The sequence below is a fragment of the Myodes glareolus genome, chromosome 5 (assembly GCF_982192425.1).
Source record: "Myodes glareolus chromosome 5, mMyoGla1.1, whole genome shotgun sequence".
Classification (NCBI taxonomy): Eukaryota; Metazoa; Chordata; class Mammalia; order Rodentia; family Cricetidae; genus Myodes; species Myodes glareolus.
The window spans coordinates 104,258,792-104,284,489 of record NC_142030.1 but is presented as its reverse complement, the minus strand read 5'-3'; the positions used below and the strand labels follow the sequence as shown (position 1 = coordinate 104,284,489).

Genomic DNA, 25,698 nt, shown 5'->3' with positions numbered 1-25,698 from the left:
GGTCTGCATGGTCACGGGCTGGCCAAGGCTACATAATAAGACTCTGTCTCAAAGCATAATATATACTTATATTTGTAAATGTTGAATATGCAAATGACTATGCAAATAAATAACTAAAGTTGATCACTTCCCCTCTGTCTTTTAAGAGCTGTGATACTATTTTCTGTTTTCTGCCGACATGTCAGGAGATCTCTTATGGTTCTATGACTGTAGGTGACCTGTCTTTTTGTCTTTCCTGGCTGCTTCTCAGAGTTGCTCACTGAGTCTGAAGGTGGCTTACTTTTAGTTTGTTTCCCTGCCTGTCGGTGAACACTGCTATCTGCTTCAGTGAGATCCCAGTCTTACTGGCTTTAGCAAATCTTGGATTTCCCCTCTTCACAATTTGCCTTCCCACAGTTCTTTCCGTGTCCAACTCCAGTAATTGGTGGCGTGTGAGTCTCCTTTTCTATCTTAAAATTTTTTATTCACTTTATATGTATGAATATTTGCCTGTGTGTATGGATGTGTCCCACATGCATACCTGTTTTGGAGCCCCCTAGAATAGGGTTTGCAGATGTGTGTGAGCCACCATGTGGGTGCTGGAAATCCTATACAAGAGCAACGGACATTATTATCCACTGAACCATCTCTCCAGCCTCTCCCCCTTTCACAGATTTTTATTTGGAATGTGTGTGCATTTGTGTGTGTGTGCTCACGTGCGCGTGTGCACACCCAATTGCGAACCACGTGTATTCAGGTGCCTACTGAGACCAGATATGGGATCGTTGGGAGCTGGAATTACAGGTGCTTGTGAGCCACCTAATGTGTGTGCTGGGAACTGAACTCCTGTCCTCTGCAAGAGCAGCAAATGCTCTTCACCTGAGCCACGTCGCCTGCCCCAGGACCATTTAGTATCTCTTTAGTTTCAACTGCTTTTCCTTTGAAAAGAAAGTATTACTGTTTTATTCTGTGTATGGATGTTTCACCTGCATGTTTGTCTCTGTATCACATGCGTACCTGGTGCCTGCAGAGGCCAGAAGGTGTTAGGTTTCCTGGGACTGGAGTTGCAGAGGATGGTGAGCCATTCTGCAGATACTGGAAACTGAGTCCCAGTCTTCTGGAAGAGCAGCAAGTGCTCTTAACCAAAAACTCATCTCTCCATCTCTTTTAAAAATACAATATTTTAATCAATTTTCTGAGAATTTCATACATGCAAACATATATTTTGATCATATTTACCTTCAACTCATCCCCCCCCCCCCCCCGTGTCTCCCAAATCCTCTCTTACTCGCTACCAACTTCATGACTTTGTTGTTGATGATTTAACAACCCATTGAGTTCAGTTTGTGCTGCCCATATCTTCATGGGGCAGGGACTATCCACTGGAATGTGGTCAGTCTACCAGTGACCATACCCTTGATAAAGTCTTTCCCTACTCCGAAAGCCATCAGCTGTCCGCAGCGCCTCAGTTGGAGGTGGACTGCCCTTAAGTGGCTCCACCTAGTTCAGGCGGCCATGGTTGCTGGGGTTCCTGGGTGCAGTGGTTTGGTCGTGGCTGGAAGACATCAGTTCTGCTCTCTGAGGTCCCTGCTGCTGTGCCCTCACCTGTGGTTTGTTGAAGGTGAACTGGTGTGAACAAAGTTGTTTTTCACCGGGAAGCACCCAATAGGCAGTAGCTCTTTGTTCGCCCCATTTAATTTTGGCCCCACTAATTTTTTTTTCTTCCTGAGAGTTCAGTGGAACCTTTAAAAGAATCTTTTCAAGGCCAGAGAGATGATTCAGTGAGAAAAGCCATGTGCTTCCGAGACCTGAGCTCCATCTACATGGTGGAAGCAGAAAACTGACTCCTTCAAATGTCTTCCTGGCTTGCACACGCGCGCGCACGCACACACACACACACACACACACACACACACACACACACACACACACACAATGTAATAAAAAGTATGTTCTCAGTCCAGAGACTGGATGTAGCAGGATGGATCTTGGAAGCGGAAGCCTGATGGGTAGGGAAACTTTTCACTAATGACTATGGCAGTATTTTGAAAACTAGGTTCATTCTACATGGAGAACTTACAGAAACAAGTCAGGTTTTTGGTCCAATAAATGAAATCAGCTCTTGGTAAACAGGGCCTCATTATTCACCTCGTGGGAGGGGAGGTAGGGCTCACATGGCCAGCACATCCAAGTTTCTACTTGAGTATGAAGCAGTGGCATTTCTGAATGCTGTCAGAAAGCTAATTCAGCAGAGATCAGCTATGTGGAATTATAGAAATTTGTGAGGCAAAGAAAAAAATATGCTTCCAGGAAATACTTGTGTGCACGCACGCATGTGTGTGTGTGTATGTGTAGGCTAGAGGACAACCTTGCCTTTCATTCCTCTGGCACTGTGGTTTTTACAGCTCAGACTGTGCCGTGGGGACCTTGCCTGCTCCATCACTGGCCTGTCACTCCTCAGTAGCCACGTCCAGCACAGATTAATGTTCAGCCTGGCAACCCTTCCATCTAATGTATGGCCGAGGGAGCACAGGCTCCTGCTACAGAACTGGATGGATCCACAAAGGAACCAATGCTCATGTGATCCGATTGCCAGAGAGGAAAGCCTGAAGTTTAAAAGGCAGCTGTGCAGTGTCACCGCTTCTAAGACAGCTCTGTACGATGAGACAGAGTGGCTGGGCCCACCACAGACTGCATGTCCACTTCAGGCTGAGCCATTTGGTTTCTAGAGCACCAGGCTGGGGCACTCTGGATCCCAAACAACAAAGACATTACCAGGCTTAGGGAGTGACCCACCTCCTCGAAGTTGCTGACTGCCTGGGGAGATGAGAAACAGGGACAGATGCAAGATTGGGACCAAGTACATGGTCCACCTGCCATCCGTGAGCTGATTGACAAGTACCCACTTCCCGTCAGTAAGCAGCTGTGGCAGAAGTAAGGCAAGAAAAGGGGGAAGTTCCACTGCTCCCCCGGGAACATTTCTCCAGAGAGACGGAGAAGATGGTAGACCCTTACCAGATGGGACCATTCACAGCTCCCACTTTTGCTACTTTCATTGTTCTTCCTGCTTTGGGTCAGCAGGGAAGTCATTGGCCCCTGTGATGATGGAATCTCTGCTTTGCCTCCAGTGGTCTTCTCTGTGGGCCATGTTCAGGTCCTAGGTCCTGTTCCTAGAACAGGATATCTGCTGCCCATACCTGCAAGAAGCTGCCAGACTCTCCAGTGTGACACTTCTGCCCACCATAGGCCTAGTGAGAGGTTCTTGCACTGGATTTCTGTCCCTTTCTCACTTAAGGACCCTTATGATGCCTGCCTGGTGGAAAGAAGAGCATCTCATCCTGTGTACATTGGCTGGTCCTTCTTTCCCTGCATCAAAAGATGCTTCCTGGCCCAGGGGAGCCCCGTGGGATCACTGTTCTGTAATGGTGGTAGATCACTCCATCTCTGCAGGATTTGAGGGAACTGTGCTGAGTAGCTGTCCCTCACACATGGATGTTGCAGGGCTTGGGAGGATAGGTGCCCTCTGCCTTGGGTATGTTCTGGCCTCCTTTACTTTGGGGCAGCAAAGTTTGACACTTGTAGCTTTGGCAGAAAAGCCCCTCCCAGCTGTTTTGAATTTTGCTGTTCAGGACTCCTGAGACTGCAGACAGACTGAGACACACATGCACACACTCACACGCATAAGTTACATTTCCCCTTACGGACCCATGGTTAGGTCTAATTAATAAACCAAGCACAGGAAGACAGTAATACGAGCAATGACAACGAAGGAAACTGTAGCTATAATAAAACGAGAGTATGGTCTCTTTAAGAATTCAAAAAACAATATCTGCAGACCTTTGTGGTTGAACGTATCTGAGAGGGAAGGAGGCAAAAGCATGGACAATGGGGGCTGGGGAACCCCCATAGGAGGAACATGGAGCCAATGTGGTTTCTGGGCACTCAGAAGGTAGGCTGTCTGCCCAAAGGTAACAGGGGTGCCTGTTTCTCTCCTTGGGGACCCATTTTATGAAGGTAGTCCCACAGCCCTGGGGAGTATCCAAGGGGGTTGGCTGGTTATTTTCTGCAGGCTCTGATGCCCCCTACCCCACCCCCCACCTTGGGCTGCTCTGACAGGCGCCTGCTCTATGCCTTCCAGGGAGATGTCCAAATTAATGAAGGGAAAGGCGAGAAGGCACAGCGGTTTAAAGGAGGGTCACCACCGACTTAATGGAGGGAGAACAATTAGACTTCTGAAGATCACCTTTATTAATGGCTCTGGCAAGGAGGCGACTTCACACCTTCAGAGAAGGAGCAATTTGCAGGTTCCACGGTGACTCTGGACCTTCCGGGAGGAGGGACAGTCTCCTCAGCTCAGCTAGGATCAGATGCGGCAGCTTCAGATCCTTCCCTGGAGAAAGGACAGGCCTGCAAAAGCTCCTGCATGGATTCCAGGGTGCCTTGGTGAACCCCACCCCCACATGCTCAGGAAAGCAGGAGGGTCCACACCTAGTCTCTCTTTACCCTCAGGGCCTCCTTCTTAGCCCTGGGGTGTGGGGCAGGGCTGCATCTGGGGCAGCTCTTGGCCCAGCTCTGCACCAACATTAGAATGTAGCTAACAGGGAATACAGAGGACAAAGCCTAAAGGCCAGAACCCAACAAAATACAAATCTCTCCTATACCAAGTGTGCGTCTGCCTCTGCCAATGTCACAAGGGTGGTATCTGCTACTCAATGTGTGGCACTTGCTTTGAAATACATAAGTTGAAATATAGGGACCCAGCTTCTTAGTTAAGTAAGAATAATAGCAAATCCTATTATATATGCATTATATGTGAATACATATCACACACGTGTGGTGTGTCACTCTGAATACCGTGGTATAACCTGAATCCCAGGAATTCAGATCTCAACCACCTATGCACATATCATCACTCCAATTGCAGCATCCGGAAAAGAGACCTGAACTCAGCTCAGGGCCCCCACAAGCCGTGCCTGTCTCCATTTCCAGGGCCTCACACATGGCTTGTTTTCTCCCCCCGCACGTGGTCAGCAGGCAGCATGAACTTGACAGCACCATCCTTCTCCCAGCCTCTGCGGATCTTGGTGAGTCTGCGGCGGAGGCAGGGAAGGAGGAAGAGGCCCTTGGCCAGGATGATCACACAGGGCAGGAGCAGTGTGAGTGTGAACGTGGGCGGCAGGTAGAACTTGTAGTGGTTTTTTTCTGAAGAAGAAAAAGAAGAAAATATCACTCTGGATGCTAGTAGCAATAATGCCATATTGCAAGGCCTCAGAAATAAACAAGTCAGGGCTGGTCATGAGTCAGACATCTGGTCTCCAGCCAGGGGAAGGAGGAAGGAAGAGGCAGGATATCTACAATCAGATATCTGGTCTCCAGCTAGGGGAAGGAGGAAGAGATAAGGAGAACGGAAAGCCCCTGGGCAACCCCCTCCTGTTATTTAGGTGAAAGGCCAAGAATTCACCACCCAGCATGAGCTAATGGCCTTATTTGAATTGACCAATGGAATTCCTGTAACCATGCATCTCGCTTCTGTACCCGCGCTTTTGCTCTCCTATAAAAACCCCTCGCCTCAGCCTGACAGCGCGCAAGTCCTCCAAGAGACTTTGTCGCCCCAGGTACCTGTGCATCCGAATAAAACCTCTTGCTGTTTGCATCCGTACGAGTAGTCTCGACTGATCCTTGGGCACGGGGTCTCTCCCGAAGGAAGGCATCCCTTGGGGGGGGTCTTTCATTTGGGGGCTCGTCCAGGATTTGAGACCCCCACCCAGGGACCACCGACCCACCATCGGGAGGTAAGCTGGCCAGCACCTTATATGTCTTTTGTTGTCTAAGTGTTGCGCTGCAAATTTGAATTCTGTTTGATTCTGCTGAGTTGGTCTGTATCTGGCGGGCCTCAGAAGGAGCTGACGAGCTCGAACTTCTCCCCCGCAACCCTGGAAGACGTTCCAAGGGTGCTTGGAGCCCGATTTTTCGGGGCTCATTTGTCTGAACCCACGACCAGAGTTGGACTTTTTGGGTCGCCGCCCTTGTCCGAGGGGTACGTGGTTCTTCTGGGAGGCGAGGGATCCGGACCCTCTCCGAAGTCTCCGTCCGAATTCTTGCTCTTGGTTTTGCGCCGAAGCCGCGCAGCGTGTCTGATTGTCGGTCTGTTCATCCTATTGTTCATTTTTGTGGTTTGTCTGTTCGTTTATTGGAATACAAACATGGGACAGTCTCTAACTACCCCTTTAAGCCTTACTCTAGACCACTGGTTGGACGTCTCTAACAGAGCGAGCAATCAGTCGCTTGAGGTCAAGAAGAAAAAGTGGCGGACTTTTTGTTCCTCGGAATGGCCCACATTCTACGTGGGCTGGCCACGGGACGGCACCTTTGACAAAAGTATTATCTTGCAGGTCAAAGAACGGGTCTTCGATAAAGGACCCCATGGACACCCTGACCAGATCACTTATATCGTCACCTGGGAGAGTTTGGCTTATGATCCACCCCCCTGGGTGGCCCCCTTTATTCCTCCAGAGAAACCCCAACCCTCCTAAGCCTCGTTCCTTCGGCCCCGAATCCTCCTTTGCCTTCCCCTCCTTTGCCTTCCCCTCCTTTGCCTTCCCTACCAAAGCCTCTTACTCCTACAGTCTCCTCTCTTTATCCCGCATTGACGAAGAAGGAGACCCCCTAAGCCGAAGGAGACCCATAAGCCGTCTGTCCTTCCCCCTGACCCAAATTCTTGTTGACTTCCTATCCGAAGATCCTCCTCCCTATAATCCCCAGGAGGAGCCCGGAGATCATGAAGCTGACCCTGTGGCGCCCTCGTCACAGGACTCCCCACCTGTTGCCTCCCCCGTCGCGAGCAGGCTCCGGGGAAAGCGTGAACCGTCTCCCCCAGACTCAACCTCCCGAGCATTTCCCTTGCGACAGGGAAATAACGGCCAACTTTAATACTGGCCCTTTTCCGCCTCTGATCTATACAATTGGAAACAACACAATCCTCCTTTTTCCAAAGACCCTGTGGCATTAACTAACTTAATAGAGTCTATTCTGATTACCCACCAGCCATCATGGGACGATTGTCAGCAGCTTTTACAGGCTCTCCTCACTTCTGAGGAAAAACAAAGGGTCTTCGTAGAGGCACGGAAGCAGGTCCCAGGAGACAATGGAAGGCCAACTCAGTTGCCCAATGAGATTGATGCTGCCTTCCCCCTCACCAGGCCTGACTGGGATTTTGCTACGCATGCAGGTAGGACGCACCTACGCCTTTACCGCCAGTTGCTCATAGCGAGTCTCCGAGGGGCTGGTCGCCGCCCCACTAATTTGGCACAGGTAAAACAGATAATTCAAGGGGCAGATGAGTCTCCAGCAGCATTTTTAGAGAGACTTAAGGAAGCATATCGTATGTATATGCCTTATGATCCCGAGGACCCAGGGCAGGCTACCGGTGTGTCAATGTCTTTTATCTGGCAGTCTGCATCTGACATTAGGAACAAGTTACAGAGGTTGGAGAATTTGCAGGGATATACACTGCAAGATCTACTTAAGGAAGCAGAGAAAATCTTTAATAAGAGGGAGACTCAAGAAGAAAGGAGGACCGTATCCGTAGAGAGAAAGAAGAAAGGGAGGATAGATTGAGAAAAGAAGCAGAGGAAAAGGAGAATGCTAGAGACAGAAAGAGAAATAGGGAACTGAGCCACCTCTTGGCCACCGCAGTTCAGAGTCAGGACAGCCGAAAGGGAGACAGGATGGGAGAACGGAGAGGCCCTCACATGGAACGCGACCAATGTGCCTACTGCAAGGAAAGAAGACACTGGGCGAAAGACTGCCCTAAGAAGACCCGAAAACCCAGAGGCTCCAAACCACAAGCCTCACTCCTAGCCCTAGATGAAGACTAGGGAGGTCAGGGCCAGGAGTCCCCCCCTGAGCCCAGGGTAACACTCGATGTCGGGGGGCAGCCAGTTACCTTCCTAGTAGATACCGGGGCTCAGCATTCAGTTCTTACCCGGTCACCAGGCCCGCTCAGTGAACGAACTGCTTGGGTACAAGGCGCCATGGGCGGAAGAAGATATCGTTGGACCACCGAGCGGAAGGTGCAATTAGCAACTGGTAAAGTAACTCATTCCTTCCTACATGTCCCAGACTGTCCCTATCCATTACTGGGGCGAGACTTACTCACCAAACTGAAAGCCCAAATTCATTTTGAGGGAGCAGGGGCTTGAGTGTCGGGCCCAAATGGGGACCCCCTCCAAGTCTTGACCTTACACTTGGAAGACGAATACCGACTATATGAACAGGACTCTAAGACACAAGGATCCAGGGACTTGGACATATGGCTTACAGAGTACCCACTGGCATGGGCCGAGACAGGAGGCATGGGGCTAGCCCTACGGCAGCCCCCTCTGATCGTAGACCTGAAGGCCACAGCCACCCCAGTCTCAGTCAAACAATACCCCATGTCGAATGAGGCCTACCAGGGGATAAGACCTCATATAAAGAGGCTATTAGAACAAGGTATTCTGACTCCCTGTCGGTCACCTTGGAATACCCCCCTCCTCCCAGAAAGAAACCAGGGACAAAGGATTATCGACCGGTACAGGACCTCAGGGAAGTTAATAAAAGGGTTGAAGACATACACCCAACCATCCCCAATCCATATAATTTACTAAGCGCCCTGCCACCATCTCACACCTGGTATATGGTGCTAGACTTGAAGGACGCTTTCTTCTGTCTCAGATTAAGCCCCAAAAGCCAACCCCTTTTTGCCTTCGAATGGAAGGACCCCGAATTGGGGATTTCAGGCCAACTGACTTGGACCAGACTCCCACAAGGCTTCAAGAATAGTCCCACCCTCTTTGATGAGGCCTTGCACCGGGACCTTGCGGACTTCAGAGTTCAACACCCGTCATTGATCCTGCTCCAGTACGTGGATGACCTTCTACTGGCAGCCTCCACAGAACATGACTGCCGGCAAGGTACGGGGGCCCTATTGCAAACTCTGGGACAGCTGGGCTATCCAGCATCTGCCAAAAAGGCCCAGATATGCCAGACTGAAGTGACCTATTTGGGATATAAATTAAAAGAAGGGCAGCGTTGGCTTACAACCGCATGCAAAAAGACTGTATCTCGTATACCCGCACCCTGAGACCATCGCCAGCTGTGGGAATTCCTGGGGACTGCCGGGTTCTGCCACTTATGGATACCAGGCTTCGCTGAAATGGCAGCTCCCCTCTACCCCCTCACCAAGCAGGGGGTCCCATTTGAATGGACAGATAAACAACAAAAGGCTTTCAAGAACATCAAACGAGCCCTCCTGTCCTCTCCAGCACTAAGCCTGCCTGACATCACTAAGCCATTCGAACTGTTTGTCGATGAAAAACAAGGTTATGCCAAGGGGGTTTTGACCCAGAGACTTGGGCCATGGAAACGCCCTGTCGCCTATTTATCAAAGAAATTAGACCCAGTGGCCTCAGGCTGGCCCCCTTGCCTGCAGATGGTGGCAGCCATTGCCGTCCTCATTAAGGATGCTGGTAAATTGACTTTGGGACAGCCCTTGACCATTCTGGCTCCCCATGCCGTCGAGGCCTTGGTTAGGCAGCCCCCTAACCGATGGCTCTCCAATGCCCGCATGACACACTACCAATCCTTGCTGTTGGATACGGACTGAGTCCAGTTCGGACCTATAGTCGCCCTCAATCCGGCTACCTTGCTACCCTCGCCGGAGGGACCCGATCAGCATGACTGCCTTCAGATCCTTGCGGAAATGCATGGAACCCGAATGGACTTGACTGATCAGCCCCTCCCAGATGCAGACCACACCTGGTATACCGATGGGAGCAGCTATCTACAAAATGGAGAACGCAGAGCGGGAGCCGCAGTTACCACGGAAACCCAGGTAATCTGAGCCAGTGCCTTGCCCAGCGGCACCTCGGCCCAACGAGCTGAACTCATCGCTCTAACCCAAGCCCTTAAATTGGCAGAAGGTAAGAAGCTGAATGTTTATACTGACAGTCGGTATGCATTCGCTACCGCACACATACATGGAGAAATCTACCGGAGACGAGGGCTCCTAACCTCAGAAGGCAAGGAAATTAAAAATAAAGCAGAGATCCTTGCTCTATTAGAGGCCTTCTTCCTCCCTAAGAGACTGAGCATCATGCATTGCCCTGGACACCAAAAAGGAGATCACGCCGAAGCCAGAGGAAATCAGCAGGCGGACGGAGCAGCCCAAGAGGCTGCTTTGGGACCACAAATTCTCCCCCTAGTATCAGAGCCCGTCCAATCCCCAGTAGTCTGGGCCTATGATAAAGAGGATATACACCTACTCCAAAAATTGGGGGCAGAATATAATCCAGCGAATAGACGCTGAGTTTACCAGGGAAAAATAGCAGTGCCCATGAAAATAACCCATGAACTTATAGACTTTTTACATAAATTGACCCATTTGGGTACGAAGAAAATGAAAACCCTCCTAGACAGAATGGAAACTGGACAGTACCTCCTGAACAGGGATGGGGCACTCCAACGGGCAACAGACAATTGCAGGGCCTGTGCCCAAATTAATGCAGGCCACTCGAAAGCCCTCCAAGGGGTGCGCCCCAGAGGACATCGGCCTGGTGTCCACTGGGAAATAGACTTTACTGAAGTTAAACCTGGCTTGTATGGGTACAGGTACCTGATGGTTTTTATAGACACCTTTTCAGGATGGGTAGAGGCCTATCCCACCAAACATGAAACGACCAAGATGGTTGCCAAAAATCTATTGGAAGAAATTTTTCCCCGATATGGAATGCTAAAGGTATTGGGATCTGATAACGGGTCAGCCTTCGTCTCCCAGGTAAGTCAGTTGGTGGCCAAATTACTGGGGATTGATTGGAAATTACATTGTGCTTATAGACCCCAGAGTTCAGGACAAGTAGAACGTATGAATAGAACTATTAAGGAGACTTTATCTAAATTAACGCTTGCAACTGGCTCAAAGGATTGGGTGTTACTCCTGCCCCTGGCCCTATATCGGGCCAGGAACACTTCTGGGCCACATGGCCTTACCCCTTTTGAAATATTATGTGGGTCACCACCCCCAGCCATACATTTCTTTGATACAGACATTGTGGACTATGCTAACTCCCCTTCTCTACAAGCCCACTTGCAGGCCCTGCAGCTGGTACAACAAGAGGTCTGGAAACCTCTAGCAGCAGCCTACCAAGACAACCTTAACCAGCCGGTGGCGCCTCATCAGTACCAGATTGGGGACAATGTTTAGGTTTGCAGACATCAAACTAAGAACCTGGAACCACGCTGGAAAGGACTGTTCACTGTTCTCCTGACTACCCCAACGGCGCTCAAGGTGGACGGAATTGCTGCCTGGATCCACGCCTCACACGTGAAAGCCGCCAGTCCGGAACAACAGACGGCCAGCCAAAAGAAAGGATGGAAGGTCCAACGTTCCCAAAACCCCTTAAAGATAAGACTGGTTTGAGAATGACGTTATGGGCATTAGTCTTTCCCATGTTGACCTTGGGATCCATGGGGGCTCCTAATGGAAGCCCCCACGCAATTTATTCCTTAACTTGGCAAATTATTTCCCAGACTGGGGAGGTAGTCTTGAAGACGACTGGCCAACATGCCCTCAATACTTGGTGGCCTCTCCTCACCCCCGATTTCTGTCAGCTAGCTGCAGGACTAGACTCCTGGGATATAGCCAGCTACGATCACTCCCAACTAAAGGATCAGATGGATCCGAGCTCAGGGGGAGAGGGGGTTGAGGGCTGCTCCAGCCCCGTGCGGAGATGTCAATTAGCAGGGGCCAACTTTTATGTTTGCCCCCGAGACGGCCGAGATCGAGCCACGGAGGATATAATGAAATGTTCTGTGTGGCTTGGGGATGTGAAACTACTGGGGATGCCTATTGGAAGCCCCATTCCAGCTGGGATAAAATTAAGGTTACCTGAGGCTGGAACCGGCCACCACCTGAATGGTGGCCCAACCAACATATAGGGCGATGTGATGATGATAAAATGACAGACTGGGGGAACTTTAATTGTTCCTCAGGCAACAATGGGAAATGTTTACCTCTCAACATCACCTTCACCGAACAAGGTAAAAAGGCCACTGAATGGCAGCAAGGGTATACATGGGGGCTTAGACGGTACTTGACGTCCACAGATAGGGGGTTGACTTTCAAAATACAGCTTAAAGCTGAGGCCATAGTCTCCCGGTCAATAGGACCCAACCAGGTCCTGGCAGATCAGAGGCCCCCAGCTTTACCCAAAGCACCAGCTACCCCTAGCCTGACTAACTTTACCACTACTCCCACCACCACCTTTGCCCCCCCAGCAGCCACAATTGAGCCGGAGAGGGGAACGGGAGATCGTCTTTTGAATCTCATTAGGGGGGCTTACCAGGCCTTAAATCACTCAGACCCGGATCGGGCCAACGATTGCTGGCTCTGTCTTAACCCAAGTCCCCCATACTATGAAGGGATAGCTCTCTGGGGTAACTATAGCAATGTCACCTCGCCACCCCCCACCTGCCAGGGCATGGACCATCATCTGACCCTTACCCAGGTGACGGGTACCGGATCCTGCCTGGGAACTGCATCTGGCCAGCCCTTTTGCAATTCTACCCTGCCTGTCATCAAGGGAAACTATTATCTAGTCCCACCAAATGGGACCTTTTGGGCCTGCAATACCGGCCTAACCCCCTGTGTTTTGGCAGCAGTATTCAACCAAACTCATGAGTATTGCGTTTTGGTACAAATTTGGCCGTGCATCACATACCACTCAGACGAAACCGTCCTCCAATATTATGAATACCTGCCCCGGAGGGAAAAACGGGAAGCTATTACTTTGACCCTGGCTGTACTCCTAGGGGTAGGAGGCATTGCTGCAGGGGTAGGTATCGGGACCACCGCTCTAGTACGTACGGATCAATACATGTTTTTACATCAAGCTATGAATGAGGACCTGAGGGCCCTTGAAAAGTCAGTTAGGGTCCTGACAGAGTCCTTAACCTCCTTATCAGAGGTAGTACTACAAAATAGGAGAGGACTGGATCTGCTCTTTTTAAAAGAAGGGGGCCTTTGCGCGGCCTTAAGAGAAGAATGTTGTTTTTATGCTGATAGAACCGGCATAGTGACTGAAACTTTAGATAAATTAAAAGAAAGGCTAGAAAAACGTAAAAAAGAATTTGAAGCCCAACAGACATGGTATGAGGGGCTTTGGAACTGATCCCCATGGTTCACCACCTTAGTCTCTTCCTTAATGGGACCTATAATTCTTTTAATGTTAATTCTTGCGTTTGGCCCTTGCATTTTAAATCGGTTGATTCGATTTGTTAAGGACAGACTCTCGGTTATTCAGACCCTAGTCTTAACCAGCCAATACCAAAGATTAAACCAAAGGGAAACAGAGATCCTATAAATACTTGAGTAAAAGATTTTACTCAATGATAAAAAAAGAAAATGGGGGAATGAAGAAGAAAAAGAAGAAAATATCACTCTGGATGCTAGTAGCAGTAATGCCATATTGCAAGGCCTAAGAAATAAACAAGTCAGGGCTTGTCATGAGTCAGACATCTGGTCTCCAGCCAGGGGAAGGAGGAAGGATGAGGCAGGATATCTACAATCAGATATCTGGTCTCCAGCTAGGGGAAGGAGGAAGAGATAAGGAGAACGGAAAGCCCCTGGGCAATCCCCTCCTTGTTATTTAGGTGAAAGGCCAAGAATTTGCCACCCAGCATGAGCTAATGGCCTTATTTGAATTGACCAATGGAATTCCTGTAACCATGCATCTCGCTTCTGTACCCGCGCTTTTGCTCTCCTATAAAAACCCCTCGCCTCAGCCTGACGGCGCGCAAGTCCTCCGAGAGACTTTGTCACCCCAGGTACCTGTGCATCGGAATAAAATCTCTTGCTGTTTGCATCCGTTTGGGCACGGGGTCTCTCCCGAAGGAAGGCATCCCTCAGGGGGGTCTTTCACTTCAAAGGCACGGTTCCAGCCATATGTGAGTGTGTGCAGTGTGCTCAGCATCAGGGCCACGAAGCCCAGCGTGGACTGTGGGAAGAAAGGAGGCAGAAGTGAGAGAGGACCATGGATGCCAGAGCCCCGCTGAATTCCAACCCCAGCCCCACCTCTTTCTCTTATACTTCTTTCTACGTTTTATTTGGCATATGTGCACGTGTGTGGAGGTCAGAGACCAGCTTGAGGAAGTCGCTTTTCTCCTTCCCCATGTGAGTCCCAGGGATGAAGCTCAGCTTGGCAGCCCTGACAACTGCAGCTGCCTCAACCACTGAGCCATGTTGCTGGCCCTGGCACTCCGCCCTCCTCTCTCTCCTTCACTTCTTCTTAACTGGGCTTCTCATCCAGTCTAGCCTCAAACTCAGTATCTAGCTGAGGATGCCCTTGACCTCCTGATGTCCCCTGTGGAGGAGAGAATCCAGGGCTTGCTTTGCAAGCCACCAAAGCCACAACCCAAGGCCTACATGTGGCACGATGATTATTTCCTAAACCATCTGGGTGGGCCCCAGTGTCCCTGGCTGAAAGCAGGAGCCACACTTCTAGGCTAACGGCATCTCAGGATTGACAGACGACCAAGCCCCTTGTCCTCTTCTGTATCCTCTTTCGACTATGACATTTGGACTTCTGATGATTCCCAGGAAACTCTTAGATAGAATTATACCGAAGGGACTTTAAAAAAATAAAGCATTCTATTGATTTCATATGTATTAGAATAGAAACAAAAGTCTGCCAGCATGTCCAGACCAGAATCTGACAGATAATACCTGGCTGAGGTAAGACTGAATTAAGAAGGGAATTCATTATAAGTTGTCTTAAAGAGAAACAGGTAGCTGGGCATGGTGGAACTCGCCTTTAGTCCCATCATTCGAGAGGCAGAGGTAGGCAGATCTCTGTGAGTTCAAGGCCAGCCTGGTCTACCTAGTGAGTTCTAGGACAGCCAGAGCTTCATAGTGAGACCCCGTCTCAGACAGACATAAGAGTTTGCTGGTTTGCATGCAGGACTCAGTACCAGCAGTGATGGTGGCTCCAGGGGCCTGTGGTCTGGTGACCTGGCACTGTACAGAAAACCCAACACAACCACCAAGATGCAATGTGTTTGTTGACTTCATCTCCTGCCCAGCACTAACTTAGAACCTTATCAGCCATATCTCTCACTTGGAAAAACTGAATGTTGTAGTCTTATGAGCATTGCTGCCCCAGACAGAAATGTCTGAATTCTTACAATAGTTTTCCACCCTTGCAGGTATAGGTGGCTTTTGCAAGTTATTTCCAGGCAAGAGCAGCCAATGAACACCGGACTCTTGCTTTCTCTTTCCTCCTCCTCCTCCTCTTTTTTTTAGACAGGGTTTTTCTGTGTAGCCCTGACTGTCCTGAAACTTGCTCTGTAGTTCAAGCTGGCCTCGAACTCAGAGATCCACCTGCTTCTGCCTCCTGAGTGCTGGGATTAAAGGTGTGCAACCTCCAGGGATTCTCATGGACCACAGACGACGGGAGATGCTGATCTTGTCACGCCTGCTGGGATTGACTGACAGTGGTCCTGAGCACAGCATGTCATCAACTTCAGTGACAAGCAGGGGATTACAGCAGCAAGCCTGAGCAAGGTGTGGGTGTGGGGATAGTGGGCCGTGTGGGGCAAGAGGGGAGGTCTGGGCATCTCTGGATGAATGCTGTGAGGATTTAGGCTGGAGAATTATGTGGAGGTCATCATGGAACAAAGAGCGCTGTTTTCTTAAGAAGCCGCCACACTGGTATGACCTAAAGAGGCTGCACATCCATGGGGCTGCTGCTCCATAGACATTGGTTTGGGGCTTTCTAGAAAAACCGCGACTGGCCTCCTAGATTTCTTCCTAACCAAGCTTGTCAACATAGCGTTGGGGGCCTTGGCTGTGATGCCTCCTTGTTTGAGCTCACCTCAGATTCCATTCTCAAAGGGACTGGGGTCTGGTAGGGCTGGGGGCTGGCTCAGTGGGAAAGCCTCTGCCTAGCCTAGCATGTCGAGGACCCCGGGATCCATGCACAGCACAGCAAAACTGAAGTAGTACAAATGGATAGATGGCACTAATCAAGCATTGTGCTTTATTCTTGTCACTTGCACCTGCTCTTGCATTAAACCAGGATGGTGAGTTCCAGCCAGAGAAAGAGCATCACTCAGAAGGATTTGCTTGTGATGTTCCAGTGAAGCATTACAACAAACATTTCCCAGTGGCTGCACACTGTATTCATGGGTAGCTGCCTGGGTATATTTTTTTCATTTTCCATTTGTGTGCGGGGGACACACACGTATGTGAGTATATATGTGTGCATGCCTATGTGTGTGTGCACGTGCGCATGAGTGTATGCATGTCATGTGGAGGTCTGAGATTGATGTTGGAATCATTTGTGATTACTCTTCCACATTATTTATTGAGGCAGGATCTCTCAGTCAAACCCAGGGCTTGCTGATGAGCCTAGTTTCACCAGCTAGCTTGCTTAGGGCTCTCATCTCTACCTTCTAAGGTTGGAATTACAGGTAGGCCACCATGCCTACCCAGAATTCATGTGGGTTCTAGAAACCAAAACTCTGGTTCTCAAGTTGTGTGGCAAGCATTTTAACCACTGAGCCATCTTCCTAGCTTTGCTCCCGCTCTAAATAAGATACCCAAATGCAGTAAGAGCCCCCACCCCTCCCGGTCTCTCTCCACTGGATTTTATTTCTAAGGATTGGTCAATTGGAGGCTGGTTCCAAACGGAAGCTGGATGTTAAAATCACCTGGAAAGCTTGTGGGGAAGCAGGAGTGCACCAGCCTGGCCCTGGGAAATTCAAATTCAACTAGTTTAGGGTGGAGCTCAGTCATCTGTTGTTTTTCAGAGTTCAGCAGATGATACAAATGTGTCACCAGGACTAAGCCACTAATTTTGGAAACCCTCTCACCCACACCCTTCTAGCTGGAGGTTCAAGATCCCACGCAGGGCCCCAGTACCCAGGCTGCTTTATTGGTGAGGGCCCAGCTCTAGCTCGTCTTTAGAGAGTCACGGACCCCATGTGTACCCCAGGCTTCCTGATATGCAGCAGCAGTAAGACCCCACCGAGGCCAAGGACGACGAGGGCCCAGCATCTCTTCTGTGGTACACCAGTGTTTGACCCATGTGGGCTCCCGTCTTCAGCACTCCATCTGAAGACTGAGGGGCGAGCATGCTGGCCCAGTATGGAGACCTTCCCGGGGTCCACCAGCCACAGGCAGCACCTCACAGCCCCTCTTTCCTTTGTTTTCTGCATCCCATGATACACATAGCAGGAATCCCAACTTTGGGCTAGTAATTTCTAGCTAGGGCTGATAGCCAGAAAGCCTTTAGATTTTCCAGGCCTGCTGGGAAGCCTCGATGTTTTCAGAGAATTTGTTTTTCCTAAAATTCTCTCTGTCCTTGGGAACAGTTTTGTTTAAAAAAAAAAATTCTAGAATAACCAAAGAAAATTAGAAGAAAAAGGGTTGTTATGAAGCAATTAGTAACACCCCCAAGACATATACACCAAGCTAGTGCCATTTTTATTACCCAGAAGCTCATTAACCGTGGCTCCTGCTGGCACCCAAGTACCACAGCATGAAGGGTCTTTGGCCATCGCTCACCAAGTGTGGGTCAGGCTAGTCCTTGTCATTATTTCAGGCAGTGGCTGTATCAGGCATGATCAGAGGAAGTGCCTGTAACTTGGGGTCAAAACTGGGCCTTCAGGGCTGCATCCAGGTTGTCTACGCAGGGACAATGTAGACCCCTGGACACCACAATGCTGTGGAGTTTGGCTGAATAGGGAGTGTTCGATACAGACTATGCTAAACAAAAACACCCAAACAAACACTAATCCAAACTGAAAACTTCTAAACCCACCGTGAGGGGCTGGGGATATAGCTCAGGAGCACACTGCTGTCTAGCATGTCCAAATCCCTGGGATCTATCCCCTCACCCTACATCCTCATCACATAAACAGGAACTGGTGCGCACACACATAATCTCAGCATTTGGGAGGCAGAGGCAGGAGGGTCTATTCAAGGTCATCCTCAACAACTATGTAGCCAGTTTGAGGCTAGCCTGGGCTTCATGGGGATCCTGTCTCCAAAAGGAAACAAATGAGGTAAGGGTATAAGTCATGCCCGGATTCCATCACAGCCTCACAGAAACGGGTGTGATGACACAGGCCTGAGAGCCCAGCACTTGGGAGGTTGAGGCAGAAGGATCAGGCAGGCATTCAATGTTTTCCTTGATTAAGTTTGAGGCCAGCCTGGACTAAATGGGACCCTGCCCCCGAAACTAAAAGAAATGAAACAATACCCAAATCACCTTGGAAACAAAAGGTAAATGCAGGCTCACGGAGTCTTTTAATGAGATCAATATTCCAATGGCTCTCAGCTCAGCTAAATAGAGCATTCCAGGCCAAGGGTTTGCCCAGGCTGTATGGAACACTAATAGGTTTCACTGCTCCAGAAGGCCAGAGCTTCCCTCAAAACCCCCAGCTGAGCAGGGACTGTCTCTTTCGCTGGCTTTGGGACCCGGCTTCTCATACTGGTTGCCCTTCCTAGCCATAATACATGGGGAGGAGCTCAGCCTCACTGTAGCTTGATTTGATGTGCCGTGTTTTGTTGACACTTGTAGGAGACCTGCCCTTTCTCGGATGGAGAGGGAAGAGGAGGGGATTGGGGAAGGGGGAAGGGGGCAATCGGGGAGAGGGACTGGGAAGGGAAGATGGTGGTGGGGGAGGCTGCAGCAAGGATGTAAAATAAATAGATGAATTAAAAAGGGAAAACCCAGCTGTTACTGGGCAAAGAAAGCCTGCGCTTCCCATGGATCCTGCTCACATTCTTCCTTGTCGTGGTCCTGGGTGGCTACAGGGAGGTGCTGAGTCGGAAGCTCCAAAGCAGGGAGACACGTGGCTGATGGAACAGGAAGGCTCTGTGTTCCTGCCACTGGAGGGCAGCATGTACATTTAGGGGTCACCCCGACTTCCAGGCTGTCCCTGAGCCCTTTGGTAGCAGGGCCCTATCTCTCTAGAAATGCTTTGTGGCTTTAAAACCTGTCCTCACCTGCTATGGACATTTTTGATGGTGGCTGACAATAAGAAGTGCATTATGCATTACAAATGCCCAGGGGACAGCCAGGTATAACCCAGCATCGAGAGGGAAACACCAGAGATAGTAATAGTTAGGAGTTAGTGTGCTGACGTGCACGTCATCCCAACTAGGAGGATCTCTTAGTCCAAGAGTTCGAGGCCAGCCTGTGTAACACAGGGAGACACCATCCCCAAAACCAAAACAGGCAGACAGTTGGTGCTTATCAGAGCAAGTAGGGTTGTGACCAGACACCCCAAGACGAGTAGCCATGTGCTGTTTTCCTTTCACCTATAATTTTTCACTGTGTCTCACAAACATTTCTCTTATGGCATTAATTTCATTTTTCAGGAGTGCAAATTGAGACTTGTGGGCAGGGGCATGGTCGGTCTACACAGCGGAGCAGGTGATGCTGGAACTGAGGAGCTCCTGGCAGACCCTCCTCCATACTGGGTTCTCGGGAGAGAGAGCATGAGGTTTCTGGGGCTAGAGTGCAGACATCAGACCCCCATAAATGAATCCCTGCCGTTCCACCCACTCGCTTCAATATGTAAAGCAAAGCATGGCTTCTGGAGACCCAGTCAGCTTTTGCTAACAAAACCAAATCCATAGGCTTCCTCCAGCAGCCAGAGCCGGAGCATGTAATCTACAGCTGCTTAAGGGAAGAACTTTCTGGAAAGGGAAGCGACCCACAGCCTGTTTTAATTGTGACCGAACCACATACCCAGGATCCTTGAGGCGGCAAGTGAGAAATCCAAGATTTGGGTGTGAGACAAACAGGGATTAGTGGCAGATCAAGAAAATTCCTTCTCTCCCCACCCTCGTAGGCCAGCCTGTGTCAGCCCTGAGCCCTCCTCCAGGGGCCTTCTGGGAGAAGCACAGCCCTGGAGATTCACAGCCTTGCTTTAAAACTCGGCCACAACTGTTTGGTTCTAAGGTTCGCTAAGGGTCTCAGTCACAAAGAATTAATTTGGATTATATAAGAGCAGTATTCTGTCACTGTCCCTCTGAGTCCTTGTTGAACAGAGAAGCTGCAGATTTTGGTTGACAGTGGGGGTGGAAAAGGCTGTTCTCTGCCCTGATACAATACAATTGGCAGGAGCCGAGATGAGTCAGCCTCCATCCACCAGAGGGATGAGTTGGTCTGCCAGCACTGACCCTCTTGTACTTTTTGAAGAACACTGGGGGGTGCCCAGGGAATTTGAGACATGTCCCCCATGTGGGCTGTGTCCCTTACGATCTCTGCTCACCTTGATCCCAGCTGTATCCTAGGCCTATAGTGATGCCTGGTACAGTGTGTGCTCAGACTGGCCACTGCCCTGAAAACTGCAAGGAGACCCTTTCCCAGCAGCATTGCTTCCCTGAGTGTTGGCAGCTGTTGGCTGAGAAACAGAATCGTGGTGGCGGTGTTCACAAATATCCAGTTATCAGAAGTTTGTGTGTACAGACTGCACTAGAATCTGATTCCCACGGTATACTGTGACTCTTACAGAAAGTAAATCCATAATTTATGCATTGGACAACTACCATCTGTCTGTCTACCTATCACCAGCAAGTCACATATGCATTCATTAATCCATCCATCCATCCATCCATCCATCCATCCATCCACCTATACCAACATGAATCCTCTATCTATCTATCTATCTATCTATCTATCTATCTATCTATCTATCTATCTATCTATCTACTATCAATCAATATCTATATCTATTGGTCTATCTATCTACTATCAATCAATATCTCTCTCTATCAACCATTAATATCTATCAATCAATATCTATATCTGTCTGTCTGTCTGTCTGTCTATCTGTCTCTTACAGAGATTGAAGCAAGAGCCTTGCACACACTTAGCAAGTCTCTACCTCTAAGTGACATCCCAGTCTTCACACTTTTTTCTCTGAATTTGTCCAAGAAACATCACCATTTAGGAAACACTGCTTGATCTCATCATAGAGCAGTCCTCACACTAGTTCCCACCTACTGCACAGGGGAACCAGGCACCAGGCTGAGCTGAGGGTGTGTGTGTTAGTGGAGGCTGAGCTGAGCGTGTGTGTGTGTCAGTGGAGGCTGAGCTGAGGGTGTGGTGTGTGTGTCAGTGGAGGCTGAGCTGAGGGTGTGGTGTGTGTGTTAGTGGAGGCTGAGCTGAGGGTGTGTGTGTTAGTGGAGGCTGAGCTGAGGGTGTGTGTGTGTCAGTGGAGGCTGAGCTGAGGGTGTGGTGTGTGTGTTAGTGGAGGCTGAGCTGAGGGTGTGTGTGTGTCAGTGGAGGCTGAGCTGAGGGTGTGTGTGTGTCAGTGGAGGCTGAGCTGAGGGTGTGGTGTGTGTGTTAGTGGAGGCTGAGCTGAGGGTGTGTGTGTGTCAGTGGAGGCTGAGCTGAGGGTGTGATGTGTGTGTTAGTGGAGGTTGAGCTGAGGGTGTGTGTGTCAGTGGAGGCTGAGCTGAGGGTGTGTATATGCTGAGAAAGGAGTTTCTAAGAGCACTCATAGCTCACTGCCTCCCATGAACACCAGGCTCCTGCAATGACTATGGAAACACCCTGTCCCCTGAGGAAGTTCATCCCAGGGTCCCATGCTCTGCCCACCGTCTTTGTCAGAGCTCTACATGGTAGATTTCCCAGGGTCAGGAAGTCTAACTTGCCCTGGGCAAGCTAAAGCAGGATCAGGAGATTGGAGACCCTACAAGATGGGGAATCCTCAGCACCTGACTCAGTGTCCCGTCACAACCAGGATCTAAACTGAAATAGTTCAGAGAGCACAAAACTAGGCTGGCCCTGGGCCAAGCTGCAGCTGGAGCTCAAGGGAAATCTGCTTTACCTGTACGAAGCTGAACTCCTTCCAGTTGAGTGAGTTGGCAATGGAGGGAAGTGAGGTGACAGCCAGCAGTGCCAGCGTGCCCAGGGCCAGCACGCCCATGGAGAGGTATATCTCCATGCGCCAGACTTCTTCCTCAACCCAGAGGCGGGTCTTGTTGTCCAGGACCTGGCAGAAGGGAAACCATAACCACGATTAGCAAAAGCTGGTACCAGAGAGCGCGAGTCACCCTGGAGCGCGTGTTGCCCGGGAGCGCGTGTCACCCAGGAGCGTGCATTGCCCTGGAGCGCATGTCCGTCACCCAGGAGCGCGCATTGCCCTGGAGCGCATGTCCGTCACCCAGGAGCGCGCGCGCAGCACCCAGGAGCATGTGTCACCCAGGAGCGCGCATCGCCCTGGAGCGTGCATCGCCCTGGAGCACGTGTGACTAAGCACCAAAGGACAGGAGTGAGAACACAGCTATGTTCATGCTCTGCTGAACAGCTAACATGTGCCAGGCATAGACTAAGCACTCCCCAGGTATTTGAAAGCCACACTGGATGAAGAGATGGCACAGTAGTTAAAAGCTCTTGCTGCTCTTGCAGAGGACCCAAGTTTGGGTCTAGGTGCCCACGTCTGGCAGTTCACCACCTGTAACTCCCATTCCAGGGGCTCCGATACCCTTCTCTGGTCTTTAAGAGTTCTTGCACTCATGCGTGCATACCCATACATAGATATACAGAAGTTACTAAAAATAAATCTTTAAGCCAGGTGGCGGTGGCACAGGCCTTTAATCTTAGCACTTGGGAGGCAGAGGCAGTCAGATCTCTGACTTCAAGGCCAGCCTGGTCTACAGAGCAAGTTCCAAGACACAGAAAAACCCTATCTTGAAAAAATAATAGTAAGTAATTAAGTAAATAATATCTTTAAAAAGTCATTAATCTCATGATGTTTCCTTAAGGTAGAGAGCACTATACCCCCATTTTAGGGATTTAGGAAACAAGAGACAATGATTGAGCTGATTTCTCAACGTCCCAGCTCCCTTCCTGACTGATGGCCAATCTCAGCTTGAGGGTAAGAGATCAGAGTATCCCAGGATATACAGACCTTCAGCTGGGCCTGGGAATGCATGCCTATAATTCCAGCACTCAGGAAGCTGAGTCAAGAGAATCATTGGTGCAAATCTAGCCTGGGCTGCTCATTGAGACTCTGTCTCATATCTTACCCCCGGCCAACAAAAGAAGCCTGTGTTCCCTAAGCATGGCTATACCACACTGTTTTCCAGCCCCCAGTCAGGACAGTGGAAAAGGTGGGAAATGCAGCCCCCATTTCAGGACTGCATTCCCACAGCCATACCAGCTGCCCCCACTCCCATCTGGACCCTTTCCAACCTGCTTCATTCATGCCTCACGCTTGGGACACACGATAACACTCAGTGCCACCCGTCAACATCTCCAAACTCAAAATCCCCAGACCCCTTTCTTTCCATGTGTCCTTTTCTCTCGGGGGCACATAGCTCTTGCACATCTGTTGCCCGGCAACAGCCTGACATCCCCTCACCAGTTAGTTCAGCAAGCACTTAGAAAGTACCTACTGTGTGCTGAGCCTGGGACTACATAAGAACATCTGCATATGACATCGGTGTCTCCCACTGAGCTCCGAGGACACACACGTGCATCAGGGTTGCTCTGAGCTCTGAGATGGCCCCTCCTCACCCACTGGCCCTGCCTGACCCAGGGTCTGTACGGGGAAGAGCTGGAATCAAGGTCCTTCCATCAGGACTGCCATCATTTCCCAGTCAGTCCTGAATGCTAGCCCTTTAATCTGCCATCAGAAAAGCGAGAAAGCCTCCCCGAGGAAGGAAGACTAAGCAGGCTGCCCCTCCTATAAGGAGACTGACTCAGACGTGTGTGTGTGTGTGTGTGTGTGTGTGTCTGTGTGTGTGTGTGTGTGTGTCTGTGTGTGTGTGTGTCTGTGTGTGTGTGTGTGTGTCTGTGTGTGTGTGTGTCTGTGTGTGTGTGTGTGTCTGTGTGTGTGTGTGTGTCTGTGTGTGTGTGTGTCTGTGTGTGTGTGTGTGTATGTGTGTGTGTGTGTGAACTACTTCAGCAGGAAGAAAACACCTCGTGTAAGCCCATTACTGGAACAGAATATTAAAAATGAATCCAGGGGCTAAGCAACAATGGCTGCAAAGTTTACAAAAGGAACTAAAGGAGTCAAGAAAATGCCATCTATGGCCACTGCCTGCCCGGCGAGAAAAGACGGCCTGGTTTTTGTTTCTGTTTTGAGACAGGGTCTCCTGTAACACAAGTTGTCCTCCAACTCACAAGGAAGCCAAGGATGACCTTGAATTCTGATCCTCCTGCCTCCACTTCCCAAGTAAGTGTCATAATTTTAAGTTTGTGCCATGCGGCTAGGCTGTGGGTGTTGCTGGGATGGAACCCAGGGCTTTCTGCGTGCTGAACAAACACTACCGGCTGAGCCGCATCCAGTTTCCCATTCTGGATTATTGTAGGGCAGGCTTCTTCATATTGGTGTCCGAAGGCCACAAAGGACCAGGAGTTGGAAGACCACTGGCCTTGTGGGTCTCTGAGATACCATCTCTGGACCTGTTTCTTTATCTGACAGATCCAAACGAGCTGGGATTTTGGCCGGTAATTACAATGTGGGTAAAAACAAGTTGGAACAGCATTTGCTAGTGGGAAGAGATAGGTCTGACCCTGCAAAAGGCTCAGGTCCCTGCCGCAGCAGCAGCCCCTGAACAAGACTGACTCACGGTTGGTGTTAGCAAAGCGAGTCATCTCCATGCGCTCTGCTGTTCGCTCATTACTCAGCGGCTCGCTGAGCTTGGGTGGCTCACATCACAAGTCTCGCTGTGCCTGACTGCAGACTAGTCAACAGTGGCTTGCAACACTGGTGCTCCTCCCCGCCTCCCCCACCCCCCACCCCCCCACCCCCCCACACCTCCCCTGCTCCCCCACCCCCACCTTGATGAGGAGGGAAGGGCAGGGAGCAGGCCTGGGGGCCCGATCGTTGTCACCTTTATGATGTGAGTGCAACGTTTGAGTTTGTGTGGAGGTCAGGGGTCAACATTGGGTGACATTCTTCGGGAGCTGTCTACCTTGCTTATTAAGATGATTTCTTAATGAATGTGGAACTTGGCAAGTCAGCTAGGCTGCTGGCCAGAGAGCCCCAGGGATCTGCCTGTCTCTACCTCCCCAGCCTGGGGTGGCAGGCATGTGCCATCACTCCCAGCAGCTTTTCATGGCTTCTGGGGATTGATCAAACTCAGATCCTCATGCTGGCAAGGCAAGCTCTTTGTTGAATGACTCTCCCCAGGCCCACACTCAGCTAAGTTTCATCTCTTCTCTGGTGGTCCCACGCTGGTCAGCTTTGGAGTGAGGAGGACAGGGGAAGCTGCCTGTGGGTCAGCTGTTGCTTCTGAACTTGACTTCTAAGTAACCTGGAAATGCATCTCCAGGAACAGCACCGGCAAGTTAAGAAAGCCACACCAACACCTACAACATACCTACAACACAACAACGACCTACAACATAGGTCGTAATGATGCTGTTGGAAAAGGTGGTCTTAAAAGCCTCCAGGCGGCACTGTCTTGGGATTCAGGGAAATCCCAGAGGGGTTTCCGGTGTCCATGTTATTGTGCTCCTTGTTCCGGCAAAGCCCTGAAGCAGCCAGTGTGAGCAGCGGCCACAGGGAGGTAGCCAAGAGCAGGCAAGGGGACTGCTTCCCGCCCCGCAGGCAAGGCTTCAGGGACTGGATACATTTCTCAACAGTGTCCAGGCCTGGGACCCAAAGGTGCAGCCGATCAGTGTGGCCTACCATTCACCTGCCTAAACACAT

At 50.2% G+C, this 25,698-nt stretch overlaps 1 protein-coding gene across 1 annotated transcript in view; it reads right to left on the bottom strand.

The window, feature by feature from the left end:
• Positions 1–4,203: 4,203 nt before the first annotated feature.
• Positions 4,204–25,698, bottom strand: part of Steap3 (STEAP3 metalloreductase) — a 53,133-nt gene continuing 31,638 nt past the window's right edge. Inside the window, exons 5-7 of the mRNA XM_087906594.1 lie at positions 21,865–22,029; positions 13,847–14,012; positions 4,204–5,181 (exon numbers count right to left, since the gene is read on the bottom strand). Coding sequence (XP_087762720.1) covers positions 4,973–5,181; positions 13,847–14,012; positions 21,865–22,029 — 540 coding nt within the window. The 3' untranslated portion in view covers positions 4,204–4,972. The remainder of the gene's footprint in view (positions 5,182–13,846; positions 14,013–21,864; positions 22,030–25,698) is intronic.